Raw genomic sequence first — 15,802 nt, 5'->3', positions numbered from 1 at the left:
GGCCATCTCCCGACACCGAGAAATGGCTGTCAGCCGGCGGGACCCGCTTCATTCCTATACCCCCATGCTACCACAACTCTGATTCTCGGGACGAGGCTGGAGTGGATACAGCGGATCTCAAACATTTTTATGTGCACGCGCTGAGCCTGCGACTTTCTGTATTTGATAGTTATGGGGAGGGCTATAAGCTGACGCCATAAAATCGTTTTTTGCCTATGACACCTTTTTTGTTGGTCTACCTCCTCATAGTACATCATTTGATGCTGATGGGTCGCACGGAGCCCGGCTTTGGAAAGAGGTGGCAGTCATGAAAAAACACATTTTAGTCGTGCGAGGAGGGTGCGACAGTGTGCATCTGATGGCACTGTTGAAGAGCTATTAGCTGACATCGTCAAATGGTCTTCGGCAAACAGCACCCACTTCATCCACATGACGTTCTGAAAACGGATTGCTAAATACAATAATCCGTACAGGCCGAATTATCGTCCGACCTGGAGCGTGGCGACAAACACACGGCCGGGTTTTGAAAATGCATAGAATTAAGCGCATTCATGCATTCATGCATTACGTGCATTCATGACGGCTTCTAAGAGAACATTGCTGTTCGCAGCCACATTTTCAAACTGCGAACAACGAACCATGCCTGATCAGCCTCCAATGACGTCCACATGTCGGCACGCGCCCAACAAAATCAGAATGACCTCACTTCTACGATCACGTGCACCTTGGCCCGCTGGTCGCCGCCGACCTCCGTGACAGTTGTCTGAGCGGCAGGCTGTGCAGCACCGCGCTTCGGACCGTCCACCGCCGCCAGTAGCCTCCGCACGCTTCTCACGCCGCCCAGCTGCTGGACCAGCGCCAGCAGCTGCCGCAGCTCTTCCGCGTCAGTGATGTCCTTGTCGACCATGGTCTCGATCGCGGGCGGTGGCGTTGATGCGGAAAGCACCACCACCGAGTCCAGTGGGGTTGATGGCGCCGCGGGCGGACGCGTGGTTCGTAGTCCCGCGAACGGTGCGGGGAATGTCGCGACGTTAGGTTTGGCCGTCGGCGGCATCTGTGCGCCAGCTGCCGTTTGCCCCATTGGTCTTAAAGGACGGGATGTGGAAGGAGACGGTGTTGGAGCAAAGGCGGTGACGCCAACGAGAGGTTGTTGCACACACGGAGCGTCTTCGTCGCAAACACCCAGCTGAGCATCGTACTTCTGATCGTCTCCGCAGGGCAACACTTCGAGCAGCCCTTTGCGACAGACATAAAACTCTGTGCAGTTGTCCATCTTTGCGAACTTACCGTCTGCTGGGCACGTGAACACCGGGGTGTTGTCGTAGACGGGCGTGGGGGGCGGGCTGGGCGTGGTCGGCGGCACCATGACACCGCTAAACAGACCCTCCTTCAAGGCTTCAATCAGAGGATACGGCTGACCAGTGCACACTCCACGGAAGTCGTCCTGGGCGAGCGTCCACACTGCCGCTCCGCCCAAACCCTGCTCACGTATGTAGACGCCCTTTCTTCGCATCATGACCTCATCGTCGTAGGCCACCCACTGATCACCTTTGACGGCATAAGGGCCAACTGCGTCCGGTCGCGGGCGGAACGCCTGCCAGCCGTCCATGCTGATGTGTTCGCAAATCTCAGTGAAGGACAGAGTACCCGCCAGCTTGGTGTACTTGCCGGCGTAACCTGCATCCTTCGCTGGAGCTCCGAAGCCTCGACGTTCGGCATCTACGAGAGTGAATGAGATTCCAAAAGTAGGCACGGCCATTACTAAGCGAGCTGGGTCTGCGCCGGCCTCCTTCAACATCTGAATGACAAAGTCTGCATAGTTTGTAGTGTTGGGATCGGTAGCGTGCAATGCAGCGTGGTGCGCCGTTTGATTCTCAGAACCCCCATGAAAGGTGTACAGTAGCGCGGTCATGTAGTCGACAGCTTTGGAAACGCGACCGATGTCAAAGTCGTTTTGTATCTTGATAAAGCTGGCCGGAATTGTGGTTGTCAGAAGCAGCCTATCCATGCCTGATTCTTTGGCTTCCTCCATGAAACCAGCAGCCAGAGCTTCCATGAGCTTAGCGTGCTGTTCTTTTTTCCCCTCCGCCTTCCAGTCAATGTCAATGCCGTCAAATCTATGCCTTCTGATGTACTTTATCGCTTCCTTTACAAAGCGTTTGGTCTTGGCTTCATCGCTAGCCAACTCCACAAAGGCGTTTTGCTGCAGCACTTTAGATCCGCCTAACATCATCAGTAGCTTCAGAGCCGGATTAGCTGCCTTCAGGGCCACCATGTGCTCGTACCCCTGCTGGTCAATATCGGAGAACTTATCGGCCGGGCCCAATTCCTGTTCATCGTTGGTGTTGACCACTGCGTAGTGCAGATGGGTGCAGAGGTGCGGGATGATGTTTTCTGGTGTGAACTTGGCGATGGACGTCCGATACCGTCCCCAGCTGGTGTAGTAGCAGACCAGCCGGTTAGGGGTGTCCTGAGCTGCAGATACTGCTGCGCACCAGCACAAAAGCACTAGCGTTAACGCCTGAAACACGAACCAGACGAGCATCAGCGTTCCGGGCTGCGTTAGGCCAGGTTCACCATCAAAAGTCACAGGTTATACTGTCGCTGTCGTTTGCGAACGCTCTCCTTATCTTCACACTGACCCACAATTTGCCAGCATTCCTCGTCCTAAGATGGGCCCAGAGCTCCCTATTTCTCACCCTGAGGTATGCTAGGGTCTCAGAGCCCGCCCGCTCCCTAAAGTCTTGAAAATTAAGCATACCAGAGTCATGGGGGACATGTGGAGGCTTTCGTCAAAATTTACGAGAGAGGTTTGATAAACGATGATAAATGTGACCCTTGATAGTTCAAATCAGGTCATGATAGCAGCATTTTACAGACTCCTGTTATGGCGGTGACGTCATATAGCCTCAGCAGCTGAACATGTCGTGCAGTCCAATGCTTCCATTCGGGGTGAAGGTTTTTGTTCATTAGGCCCTTTCGTCTATATCAAGAACTAACAAGCCACGTCACTGAAGGAAGCGGTGTCAGAAAGGGCTTACCACGACCGTTAAAATCATATGACCTTCGAAGCGTCAAATCTGGTCGCAAATGTCAAAGTTTGATGTGACAACTTTGGATTCTGACCTAGCGGCAGTGGCCAGTATACGTTGTGCACTGATAGCTAGACCATATACAAAAATACTTATGCACTCTTTAATGAGCAAGAGATGAACGGTCCAGAGAACCTCTTTGTAGTACATTTCCAGCTACAAAGGGAAGTCACAGATCATGGTCGGCCAAGACCAGGCCAACTTCTTACAGCCGGTGTAGAAATGACATGAACTGAGCCAGTTAAAATTACAGCACGGAGCCTAAAGAGTGACCAGGAGCTACTCCGAAAATGTTCGAGCCCTATGAGTCCCCTTCTTAGGTGGAGCGTCAAAGCAAATGTCATGAAATACGGGGTCAAAGTTTGGACATTTAGATGGGCCTAGCTTTTGTGATACATGTGGTGGACAGCAAGAAACTTGCCATCCGCTGGAAGACGAGACCTTTAACATCTACTCGATGTACAGCGGTTTGTTCACTGTCTGCTCCAGATATTTCACGGCAGATGAATTGATGCTTAACACTCATTTCTGAGGGTTGGATGAAAATTTGCCTTTTGGCACGTGACCCGCTAAATCTAGCCACGTGGTCTCCAGCTCGATCAGAGCAACAGCGAGCAAGATTTGACATTTTTCACACGCAAACCTGCAAGGCTGCCAGTGATAGTCGTCATGTCGTGAGAAACCCAGTGGAATAATGACATTATGCAACATTTAACTTGTCCTGTATAAATCCGTGTTTTCCTTGCCGCTGTTGCCCCATGGCTGCGCGATCTGGAATGAGGTGGGCTGATAACTGCAGATACTTGACCCGAAACGGGATGCTGGACGTCGTTAAATATATCCAGATTTAGATAAATTGCATTGTGATGATGTCAGGCGCAACATGTTTCGACACGTTGTTGAAACATACTACATTCCAAAATGCAAAATAACGGCACAGTTATTACGCCGCGCAATTCGAAAGTCAATTGATCCTGGGTGGGGCAAGACGTGGAAATGAAGATGACAGTAAACTTCTGAACTTGCTCTCCTAATGGCTACCCGAAGGAAAATGTTTCGGAGGTACCCAGCACAGCTGCCCCTGCAAAACCGCCAGTCGTGCAAACTGATCCAACGATTTACAGCGGTAATCTAGAGATCTTAAGTCAGCTTTTCTCGGTCTGACTTGCGGAGCCATGCAACCTAGCGTGTTTGACATTTTTGTTTCAAGGCATCGAATCTGGGCAAAGTCGAGCCGCAGGAAATACAATGTGGCACTGTAGTGTAAAATGTCCTGTACTTGCAGGCAGAGCTCTACAACTTCCAACACAACCTATGCCTGATGTGGGGTACACAGTGTTCTTCCGTATGCCTGTGTGACTTATCTAAGTGAGAGCGGAAAATAGTCTACCATTGCTTCGATCCACCCTCTATTGCAAAGGGTGTTGATCCGAACTGGACTGCGGCCTTGGCTATTCCGACCGAGAATGGAACGTAAGCGCATGACTTCGCATTCAAACCGCAGGGTGGTAAGTGCGCAGTGGACTGCCTGGGTTAATATGAGCGAAGACCTTGACTGTTATATGGGCGTCGTTTGCTTCCAAAGGCTCGCAGCACGTGCAGGGCTGGTGCAAGATGCTATTGCCGTTGAAGTTATATCAAAGAAGACGTCCACCAGCAAACGAATACCATGGAGAGTTACATACGACGGAAAGCTATGAATTGGTCATAGTTGTGAGCTTTTTGGAATTGTTTTGAGCAGTTCCAATGCAAACGTCGTCAGGGACGTAACCAAGGGGTGCCCCCCCACGCTTGTAGGTGTCTTACTCAGGCTTTTTGGGTTTGGATCTGGATACGTCATTGAAAAGGTAGAAATTTGCTTGACGTCTGGAAGACCAAGACAAATTTTCCAAAGGAAGAGAATGGCTGTCAGTCGCAGCAACGTAGTTGCGTCGAAATTTGACGTCAAATATATCTACGTCACGCAAGTGTATGGGTTGCCCCAAGTGAGCACAAGCTTGGTGTTTAAACACGATTTTGATATTGGTACTGCAAAGAAATGCATGTTTTCAAAAGATCGTAGGCATTTCAAATTTTCGCATTTCTTGCTGTTTCATTGCCTGGCGTTTGCATTGGGGGGGGGGGGAAGGGGGTGAAGATGTCTGATTATACTTTTTAAGACATTCTTGGACACCACTGGGGGCGTGGGAGAAAATCAGAGCATTTCCTCCCACAGCACCATCCCAAAATCACAGTATTTCACGTACACGTACCCGCTTTAACAGAGGCCTGGCTGCGCGCCTTAAGGTAGTTTGTTGTTCATGGTGAACATTCCGTTAAAATTTTCAGTGCTATCATACGTTTCTTATCTACACCACATACATTTATTTCTCAGGGTGATATAATATGTCATCCCGTTCAATGCACACAGCACACGTGTCCAGCGTTCAGTTCAGAAGAGCACACTTTAAGGGGGATGCATGCTGGCATGTGTCAGACTCCAGTCCCCAGACACTGAAATCCTATGGCATTCTGTAAATTTCTAGAGCGCGATGTGGCTGTTCAAAGCGGAGCCGAGCCGAAACGTGACGTCATCGCGGGGTTCGACAGGCAGGCGCTCGCCCCATCGCAATATGTTCGTTTTCGAGATTCGAGCGTATCGTGCTCCGGGCAGGCACTCACCTTCATAGTGGACCGAGCGAGGACGACGTCGGGCGGGAGGGCACCCCGGGCTCCGGCCGAGCGCGAATGGTACGTCTCCGACTCACCAAACCGGTTTTATATCCAGATGAGCTGGCGGCCGTCCGTGGCCGAGGCTTTGGCGGGTAGCTCGGGAAGACCACCGACTTCCCCGGCTGGGCTGGTCTGATGACACAGTACGGTCGGCCGTGGCCGGGCTCACGCGGGGCAGCTCGGGGGGGGGGGGGGGATGTACGGACTCCACAGTCGACGAACCTGCCCGCACCGCCCTGTTGGAAGAAATGTCAAGAAACGTTCGTGAAATTCAGGGGAACCTTGATGAGGCGAGAAGGAGAGGGCTCACTTGCATGTGATAGCAAACCCGAACAATGCACCATCAAAATTCGGATATTTGTGGTCTGTATGCTCTGCATCGGCAAGATATCATTTCATGCAAAACATGCAGCCATTCACGTTTGCAATGTATCTTCCAGAGGTGTCGATTTGTGTCATTATGTAACGGCTTCACCCCTCCCCCTCCTTTAATCGTGATCTGGACGTAACGTATGTTGATTTGGCCCTAATGTTTTATGGAATATTACAGAATTTAGGGAAAGTTTGAGGATGTCGCTTAAGCCTACCTGCTTTCGGTATCATGCAATAACTACGATGATATTATAGTGCTCAGATAGAGGGATATCTAACGGATTATGCTTAAACTGAATTGAACACCCCATGTGTAAACGCCGAATCCGTTTAGAAACTCGCCTTTGCGGGCAGGTTAGGTCGTTCGTACCCTCGGCTCATTCCCCTCATGCGCACAAATGAATGTCCCTGGTAATTAAGCGGCAAATCAATGATGTTGATGAATGCGCAGTAGTAATTACGCTATGCGAATAGCGTACATTCAACGATGCACACCAAAAAGGTTCAATGGCTTGCTGACAAACAAACTGACCGACATACTGACGAAGGAACTAGCTGGCAGGTGTCCATGAAGGCCTAGTGAACATTATTATTGTTCTGCAGCAAAGGCGTATTCGATGAGGCTCAAATATTGTTTCAGTCAGTCTGCACGACCTATAAAACGTAAGCTTTGCCACACTGATCACACTTTTTCGAGATGAAAACTAGCTCACATGCATCGTTGTAATAGCAGCGTGTCATACAAATCGTCCTTGTTCAATGAAGTGCACGGAAGGCCGTGGCTTTTCCATTCTGTTTAACGGAATAAACTAAAAACGGAAATTAATTTCCATCCGTCAATGCCTGCAATTGCTGTAAAATGGGCTGGAGGGAAACTGCATGTATTCTAATGCATCCTGCCATGCCAATGGTTCTGATTTCGACTAGGGAGTATGCCTTTTGTCATATCCTTTAAGGTCAGTGCTAACTTTTCAATTAAGACACGGTGGGTGTTGCACTTAGCATATACAAATGCCTAACACATATACGCATATTAACATACCTAACACATGTATCTCAACGCATGCGACGATGGTAGTATGCAAAACGATTACGGTATCTGTAGTCCTGCATGCACTACACTATACTGTGCATGCACTGCTCTATACAGTGCTATGGGGCATACCAACTGTGCTGCGCAGTAGCATGCCGCCTGCGAGGTCGGAGTCCTCCGTATCACGGCATTGTAAGCCCGTACCAAATAGCATTACGCTAGTGATGATACTGCGCTAATAGTGGCCAAAACTTCGCCAATACCGACCAGGAAATGTTGTTGTGTGCTGAATGCCTTTCCAACAGCGGCAACACAGGTAATATCAACCAAATCTTACCGATTGCAGGTCGGTACTTTGTGCTAAGAATGAAGCTGGTAACATGTCTGTATCCAGACTTAACAGCATCGCGTGCATTAGAATATTATCCCGCCCAATCTCCAAGACCCGACCTTTCCCAGGTGTTTCTTGAACCCTGCTCAGTCTTCTCGGCCAGAATTTTAATCACAAAAGGCCAATGAGACCGCAATGCTCGCCTGAGCAGCCGCCGCAGCGGACAGGGACGGTGATCAGCCGCAGCGGACAGGGCCGGTGAGCGGCCTCAGCGGACAGGGACGGTGAGAGGCCGCAGCGGACAGGGACGGTGAGCGGCCTCAGCGGACAGGGACGGTGAAAGGCCGCAGCGGACAGGACCGGTGAGCGGCCTCAGCGGACAGGGACGGTGAGCGGCCGCTGCGGACAGGGCCGGTGAGCGGCCTCTGCGGACGGGCCCGGTGAGTAGCAGCCGCGGCTGCCCGGGCTGGGGTGCGCCGCCGGCCGCAGCGCCCACCACGGACCAGCACCGATGGCCTTGGCGCCTGTCGCTGGCCGACATCGCGGGAATTCTGACGGGGAATCCTCCGCGCCCCGGTGGTTTGGGCCGCCCGGTACATTCCCACCTGCCTGTCGGAGTGGAATCAGCGTGAGCTTGCGTGACGGAAAAGCCATCATCCTGCTGGATGCGGAACACCAAGTCTGCGCTGCTGGAAAGGCCTACCGCGAAGGGCTCGCGCTGCGGAATGCTTACATCCTTTCCACTTTCATTAATTTCACCACCGCTGGCTGCGTCCGTATAACTCTTGAATCTGGCGCCTTTGGCACTTTTATGCCGATTTGGTACAGAAAAATGCAGGACACGATGCTACAAAATCATCGTTTTTACAGGTTTTAGCAGCTAGCAGATTGCCAATGGTGAATACTTCATATCGCTGCACTCTGCACTTCTAGATGTTCCAACATTTACAACGCAATGAACATCGCAGCAAAGTAGCTAGGTGGTCGAAAGCATACATACAACATAACATAACGGATAAGCGCTGAAGACAGCACTTGACCCATTTCAAGTGTGTCACAAAATCCTGCATGATTTGTCGCAGTAGCGTCACCAAAATTTTGACTTGGCAGCGGTTTCCTTTCCACTTTAAAGTGTTTCCAAATTTCCCTGACAACCAGGCGACATTGGAGCAATCGCATGTAAAGTGGCAACACTGGAACATTCTGCACTACGCACGCTCGTTAGGAATGCCATCAACATTTTCAAAGGGTGAAACTCCTTATAAGATTTTGGCGTACACTTTTCAGGGCTCTCAAGACATCTACTTCCTTTTTAAAATTACGGTAGTTCTGGATGTGGGTGCTGAGCGATAGGAAACTACGAGCTGGATAAGTCTGTGGGCACCCATATCGAATGGGCAACGGTTTAGTTTGGACAGATTTTGGAACATTATGGGTATGGGCACGAGCTTGGGTAATACCTACACGAAATGTTGGGAGCATACCTGAAGTGAACGCCGCATAATTGCACCGCTGGCACCTATTTTTTGTGATGTTTGCCTCGATGCACTACTCAGTTTCTAATGTTATGTCTTTGTACTTATTTAAGTTTTAATATTTCCTGGGATCAATGCCCCCTGTGAAGCAGTGCTTGTTGCATGAACGCTGGTCCCACCGCCCTAACACTGCTGCCACCTGTCGCAGAACATCCCAGTCAGGGGCAGCCGGCAAGTGCAAAAGCGACTCGAGCCCCCCCCCCCCCCCCCCTCCCCCTGCCCGCCTCGCGTGTGGTTGACTCAGAAGGCGGACGCTCAAACCAAAGGAGTTATCGGGAGGGACAAAAGCTTTCCTGAACCTTTTCCATAATCTAGAGCTTAAGCAGTGAGCAAAAGCAAACGAGTGGGTATTATGTAAGCCTAAGTGGAACTGATTAGCAATAGAGAAGGGGTGGGTATGAGCTTGAGTACTTTACGGGTTGGCTAAACCAACAGGTACCCAGGTGCCCATGTGTTATGGGTAGCAGGGTGGATTGTGGGGGTGGTAAAAGTGTATTTTTTTGTCGCCGACCAAATTTTTGGAGAAAAAACTGTCGCCAGTAGTGTAACGCGATACCAGATGAACTAGTCATTCAGTCCATGCCCAGTGGCGTCATCAGTAACCAGCATGTTATCGAAAGTCTCTTTCATCACTGCAATTTTCAACATCATGCACATAACTGAAACGTTCAGTCATACACTACCCCTCAACAAATGTCAGGATAAGTGCTGCTGCTAGGAAAGCAGACGCACCTGTCCTAGGTTAATGAGATAGACCAATCACAACAGAAGTTTTCTTTGGCCCTCGGGACTTGCCTTGCCTCACGTTTTACGGCTGGGCCACTCGATCTACGGCTGGGTTTGCTTTCCCCGACCGCAAAAGAAACAGCGAATGACCTCGTTAGACGGGGCACCAGAATGCATGGCAGATTCCGAACCAGTAGCAAGCGGCACTGGGAATGACGCCAAATGTGGGGGCCTCCACGAGGCCATACCCCTCATGAAAATCATGTTTGCACTTCGAGCCCCATCTCAACTGTCATCAAAGTATCCACCTTAGGCATGTTTTGTTTTGTTTTGTTTTGACGCGACATGTTTTGACTGGAGGGCGTCTCTCGCCGTGCCCCAACAGCTGTATCGAAATTTGTCAATAACTTCACATCAGTCGGATAGCTCTTTCCGAACAAGTTACTCGCCCTGACAGGAGAGGGGAAGGTGGGCGATGCGACCCCCCCCCCCCCCTACGGTTTTCTGAGGATACCAATGCGGCACATTGTGCAGCCTTGCTCATATCTTTGGTAGGCTCTGGGCCATCCATTGTACGCGTGTCGACACAAAAAGTGCCCCCAGCAATTCTGGTTTCAGAATGGTGGTGTTTTCTACGACAGGGTAAGACGATTCAAGGCCGGCGGGTGCGGCGAGGAGCAAGCGACGATTTTGAGGACCGCGCGCGGAGGGTTGGCGCTGTTACATGAACGAAACCCTACCTTATAGATATAGGCACCAAACAGACAAAACTACATGTCCTTGTACTCATCATTGAACAAGAGGCATGCTTCTTGATGTTTTACGTCACTTCATGGCATGGTTTTGTATATATGAACATGCAAAGCTGATGTTTGGTTTTCAGGAAAATTTGCTCTTTTACTTGGTCTAGTGGGGTCAGTTAAGAACAGCAGAGTTCTTACCAATCATGAGATCTCACTAAACACAGCTCACAGTTGGCTTGGTTTTTTGCGAGGCTTTACCTCTTTTAGTTTGCAAACACCAGGGAATTCCCCCACCCTCCGCTAGTCCGCGTCATAAAAACTGGCGAATCAGGGTGGGGTTCAAGATTAATGGCTGCCATCCTTTTTTATTCAGTTTATATGTGCTGGTGTAAAAATCTGCATTTGAGTTTATAAAAACATCAACTGTTGCAGCGGAATGACACATTTCGTTACCAGCATACAACAATTGGTAGAAATTCAAGCAGCAAGCCAAAACTATTCTTTGCATGCAAGTAGCATGCAAATCTAATCTGCCTTGCATAATGCAGGAGTGTCAATTCAAATTAATTTCTGGGGCACTGCCATGTTGGGATGAGTCCCCTCAATGCTGATTTCTCCCCTCACCCGCAGCCAATATGTCTAGTTGGAAAATTACAAAATTATATGGAAAAAATAACTGTAACACAAAACCATTTTCTCTAAACTTAATTTATCGACAATGATTCATTGGTTGCTATCTCTCCTAATCCTACATAACAATTAGCACTCCTGTCCTTTTGCCATCACCACATTTTCAGTTGGCCCCCTTAATGCTGACTCCTCCCCCCAGACAACATTTCTAGCTGGAAAATTACGAAAATATATGACAAAAAAGTTAACTTTAACACAAAACCATCTTCTCTGGACATAATTTATTGATCATGATCCATGGGTCGCTATCTCTCCCTAATCATGCATACATAATTGTCACTCCTGTCATTATGCTACCACCACATAAACTATTTTGATTTCTACTGCCAATGTAGGCTGCATACAAGGTAGGCTGTCTGCCTTCACAACCTGTACTCAAATGTACACAGTGATTATGCTAATGGTTCTATCAGAACAATTTTACAATTAAATGTTAGAAAAAATTGTAATGAAACACACCATATTTGCATCCATGCAATGCTATGCTCACAAGTGCAAGAAAATATGCACGCGAATGGGCACTGCAGAATGAATAACTCCAGAGCTTTCCTGCTACAGTAGGGGTGCTATTATCAAGAAATAGCCAACATTGTCCTCAGAGACTACCAAATGGCAACCTTTCACAGACCTCAGTCGGCCGCGTCTCATCCCTGCCAGGGCCCAAAAGCCGAGAGAGTGGCGCTGTGGAGTAACGCCGATGATACACAGCACAGTGTAGGCGCGTAATGAAGACATATGCTACGGTCGAGCGCTCCCCACATTCCATACCCTGTGGCGCGTTCTGGCCCCATAGATGAAATTGATGTGTCGCGTGTGTGTGTTTCAACCGTAGACGGCAAAAAGACCCCACACCCGGACCCTTCAGACCCTCCAAATCTATTGGCACGGCGAGATGATTCCCACTCGCCACTGAATGCTTTGGTGGCCTAGATTGGATGGACAACCTCCTTCAGATTTATTTTGCGACGCAGTAGTTACGAGACCACACAAACACACACACACACACACACACACACACACACACACACACACACACACACACACACACACACACACACACACACACACACACACACACACACACACACACACGCGTTCCTATATATACATATATATATATATATATATATATATATATATATATATATATATATATATATATATGCTCTGTGCTTTCAGACTAGATCCCGGGCCGGAAGATTAACAGGGAGGGGGTGGTCTCGACAAGCAACTGATCTCGCTACGGCGTCTGCTTTTCCATTATTAACAGTTGCAGTATGGCTGGGAATCCACATGAAAGCGATGTCATCGTTAAATAAGCTTGAAGGTTAACTAGAGCTTTAACCAACGTCGTTTGAATTTAACGTTTTGGAGCTGAGTTATGAAGACGTAAAAGTGTTGATGTTCATCTTCGTGTTAGGTGAGTGCGTATCCTAAAGATTAAGCTAACGTTTAGCGTTGTAATTTGCAGACGTCGAGTGAGTGCAGTTAATCATTACTAAGATAGCCGCAAGCATTAAAATGGTATAGTATTCTTGAAGTCTTTACCCGATAATTCATCATTGTTCCAGCCTTACCCGTACCTGAACCCGTAAATTCTCCCAAATGAATACCCACCCCTGCCCGTTACCCATTCGGTATGGGCGCCCATGGGCTTATCCGGTGTTTCTGTGCGTTGATCTCAAACTATACAAAGTGGTAATCGAGTTCAGTCCTCTGTCTTCGTTTCTGTTGGAATAACGGTTTCAATAGTGGTGAGGGTGATCTGAAATATAATTTTGATACCTCAGAAGTGCCGACATCACTTGGCTGTTTTCCGCGACCGAACGAGCATTCGATGCGGTGTATTTAGCAAGCCACTGATTGCTGTTCAACAAGACCACTGACCAGACGACCTTCATGACAATATAATATCACAATGACGTACGTGATGTCCTAATTTACTGCAACGCACGCAATTTAGTTCCTCACACGCTCTGTTCTCCGCACAGGCCAGCTAGAATGCGGATTCTTAACGCCTTTTGCCGTAAACGCTTTGATGATTGTCAGTTTCTCCCGAGTTTATGAGCCCTAAATTAATTTTTCCCCCAAAGGAGTTTCGTATATCTGCTTCAGTTAACGTGAATAGAGGAGTTTAAGGCGCACGACGGGAATCTGGCAACTGGAACGTGACACTTATAATGGGCTAGCCAGCTGAATTTACGTTTGTGAAGTGTAGTGATGTCCGAGATAAAAAGTTATGCCGGATCGGTGGGTGTCTACCATTTCCGCACGGAAGACATCATTTCATATCATGTGGCACGGCTCAAAAAGCAATTGCATTGAAAAATGCACGCCTTTTTCCTCCTAAATCGTTCACCACTTCATGCCCGAGCGGTAGCCATTCTTTGTATCACGATCGTGCAGTTAACCTTCAGCATGTTCAAGAAAACTTGTGACAGAAACCGGCTGCCTTTTTACAAACGAGGGATATGACGTGACCGGAAATTAAAACATGCAAGCTTGACATAATGTGACCTTGGCACCAAAACACTTGTTCGTGAAATGTAGTTTATCGCTTGCGCTTTACGCTAGGTCAGTTACGACGGTTCGTGATATCAAACATTCTTGGCTACCTCGGACTTGCCATGCCTTCAGAGTTGTCAGAGTCTGCTGTTGAAAGGCAACGGTTTTACCTAAAGTTCAAGTAATTGCCTAGAAATGATGAAATCAAAGTTGAGAAATGGAGCTCGTTGTATTCTGCACAAGATGTAATGTTCGCTTCGATTCACGGCTTTGATCTCATTATTTTTCACTTGTGCTTTACTGACCTTAAGAAAACACTCAGTGATAAATACAGATAATCATAGCTGTACTTAACGCGGGATAATTTCAACCACTTGCAGTTTTGGTTGTCGGTGAGATACCGGGAACGGGATGATTTGAAATCGGCTGGAGCTCAGACCGTGACTCTTGGATACATATCGAGATGTATCTACAATACTGCAAACTCGTCTCGCAGCCGTCGCCGTTTACTCTGCGTACGTAGCAGAAATACCACTCGCACTGTCAGCCTTGAGCGCGTTTCGAATTGTCGACGATTTGTTTGCAACGGTTTCATTCACAGACCAAGTGCAGTTTATTCATGGTTCATTCAATTTTTTTTGTGTGGGCATGCATGCGACAGAACAAGTCAGATGAAAGTGACCACACCATGGGCAGCAAGCATGAGCCCGTGCTTTAGCTAAGGCAGTGCAGTACAATCTCTGTTAGCATTTTGCTACCTCTTCCGTATGCATAATGGATTACAGTTTAGTAATGAAGCGCTGCCTTTCCAAAACCCTCAAAATGCCGATAGATCGTCCCCCCTCCCCTCCCCAGTCCGTGTGCGGCTGGTGGGGTGCGGGCGCTTGACCTTCGGCCGCGCTGCAGGGGTCATCCCGAACACGTGGTGTCCAGCATTTACCCGGGCCCGTTTGCTGGTCGTTATCAACACCTTAGTTCGATTGGTCTATTGGCGCCTACTTTAGCACCATGATGTACAAGGACTTTCGGTTTAGTCTAATCCACGAAGCACCCACTCGCATTTTCTTCCTCCCGCAGAGTGAGAATCCTCAGTTTCCCCCGTCTGTCAGAGGCATGGCAGCTGCCGCCATTTTGTCGCGCGGGCGTGCCAGCAGGGTGGAAGATGGCTCCACCACATGGAGCACGGGGAAATAAGTCCCTCCAATCAGAGACGTACGGACGTACGTAGGTAGAATAATGTTAAGAAAGGTTGAGACAGACGCGCACATTTTTGTGATTGTCGAGCTAAGCCCCGAGGGCTTAGCACGAAAAGCTCCCCAAATGTGTGTGGAGATCAAAGCATTAAGCTCACTTTGTTTTTAAGGATGACAAAGCGTATTGCTTATTTTCATCTTGTGCACCCATAGTCTTTAATTCCAGCAGTATAGTATTGCAAAAGGAAAAAAGACTGCATGAAAATATATTTGTCGAAAACATAATTTATGCAAATATTTACTAAAAAATTACACGAAAAACATTTCTTTATTTCTCATAGAAAATGCGGTCCATAGGGTTTTTCTCAACTTCCCTTTTTATCTCAATCAGTCTGCTTTGTGCATGACTGTCGCTCCGGCAGCTTTAATAAGATCAGGTCATCTTAAATCAATCCAGTTCGAACTCAGGCCTTTTTTAACAGGTTTAATCGTTTGATGATCATAAACTTTAAGCCTTAATGACATATTTTATCACTTGAAAGGGCTTGTCTCCAACCTTTCTCTGCGATCGCTGTGGCCTGCTTATTTTTTAAATTGCCCATCTACCAATGAAACAATCGCCTTTACATATATATACATATATATATATATATATATATATATATATATATATATATATATATAAGTTTAGTTCCCATGCATTTATTCGATACCTACAAAAGCTACTGTATGCCATCTTCTACATGGCCATAGCATGCTTAGTTCTGGAGAAAACGTGTGGAGCTCGAAGTGCTAATTTGAGCCCTTTGGCCTGGTTTGACCTATCAAAACCTACATTCATTCTTTTCAAAACACTGCGTAAGGCACGTT

General features: G+C 48.1%; 1 protein-coding gene across 1 annotated transcript; it reads right to left on the bottom strand.

The window, feature by feature from the left end:
- Positions 1–518: 518 nt before the first annotated feature.
- Positions 519–5,811, bottom strand: LOC119099194 (chitinase-3-like protein 1). The gene is made up of 2 exons (XM_037222302.1): positions 5,754–5,811; positions 519–2,521 (listed from the first exon to the last, which is right to left on the bottom strand). The coding sequence occupies exons 1-2, from the start codon at positions 5,757–5,759 to the stop codon at positions 692–694; spliced, it is 1,836 nt and encodes a 611-aa protein (XP_037078197.1). The 5' UTR covers positions 5,760–5,811; the 3' UTR covers positions 519–691.
- Positions 5,812–15,802: the final 9,991 nt, after the last annotated feature.

The sequence above is a fragment of the Pollicipes pollicipes genome, unplaced genomic scaffold (genome assembly GCF_011947565.3).
Source record: "Pollicipes pollicipes isolate AB1234 unplaced genomic scaffold, Ppol_2.1 Scaffold_4740;HRSCAF=5597_pilon_pilon_pilon, whole genome shotgun sequence".
Lineage (NCBI taxonomy): Eukaryota > Metazoa > Arthropoda > Thecostraca > Pollicipedomorpha > Pollicipedidae > Pollicipes > Pollicipes pollicipes.
The sequence above is the reverse complement of the archived record's forward strand: the minus strand, read 5'-3'. Positions and strand labels throughout refer to the sequence as shown.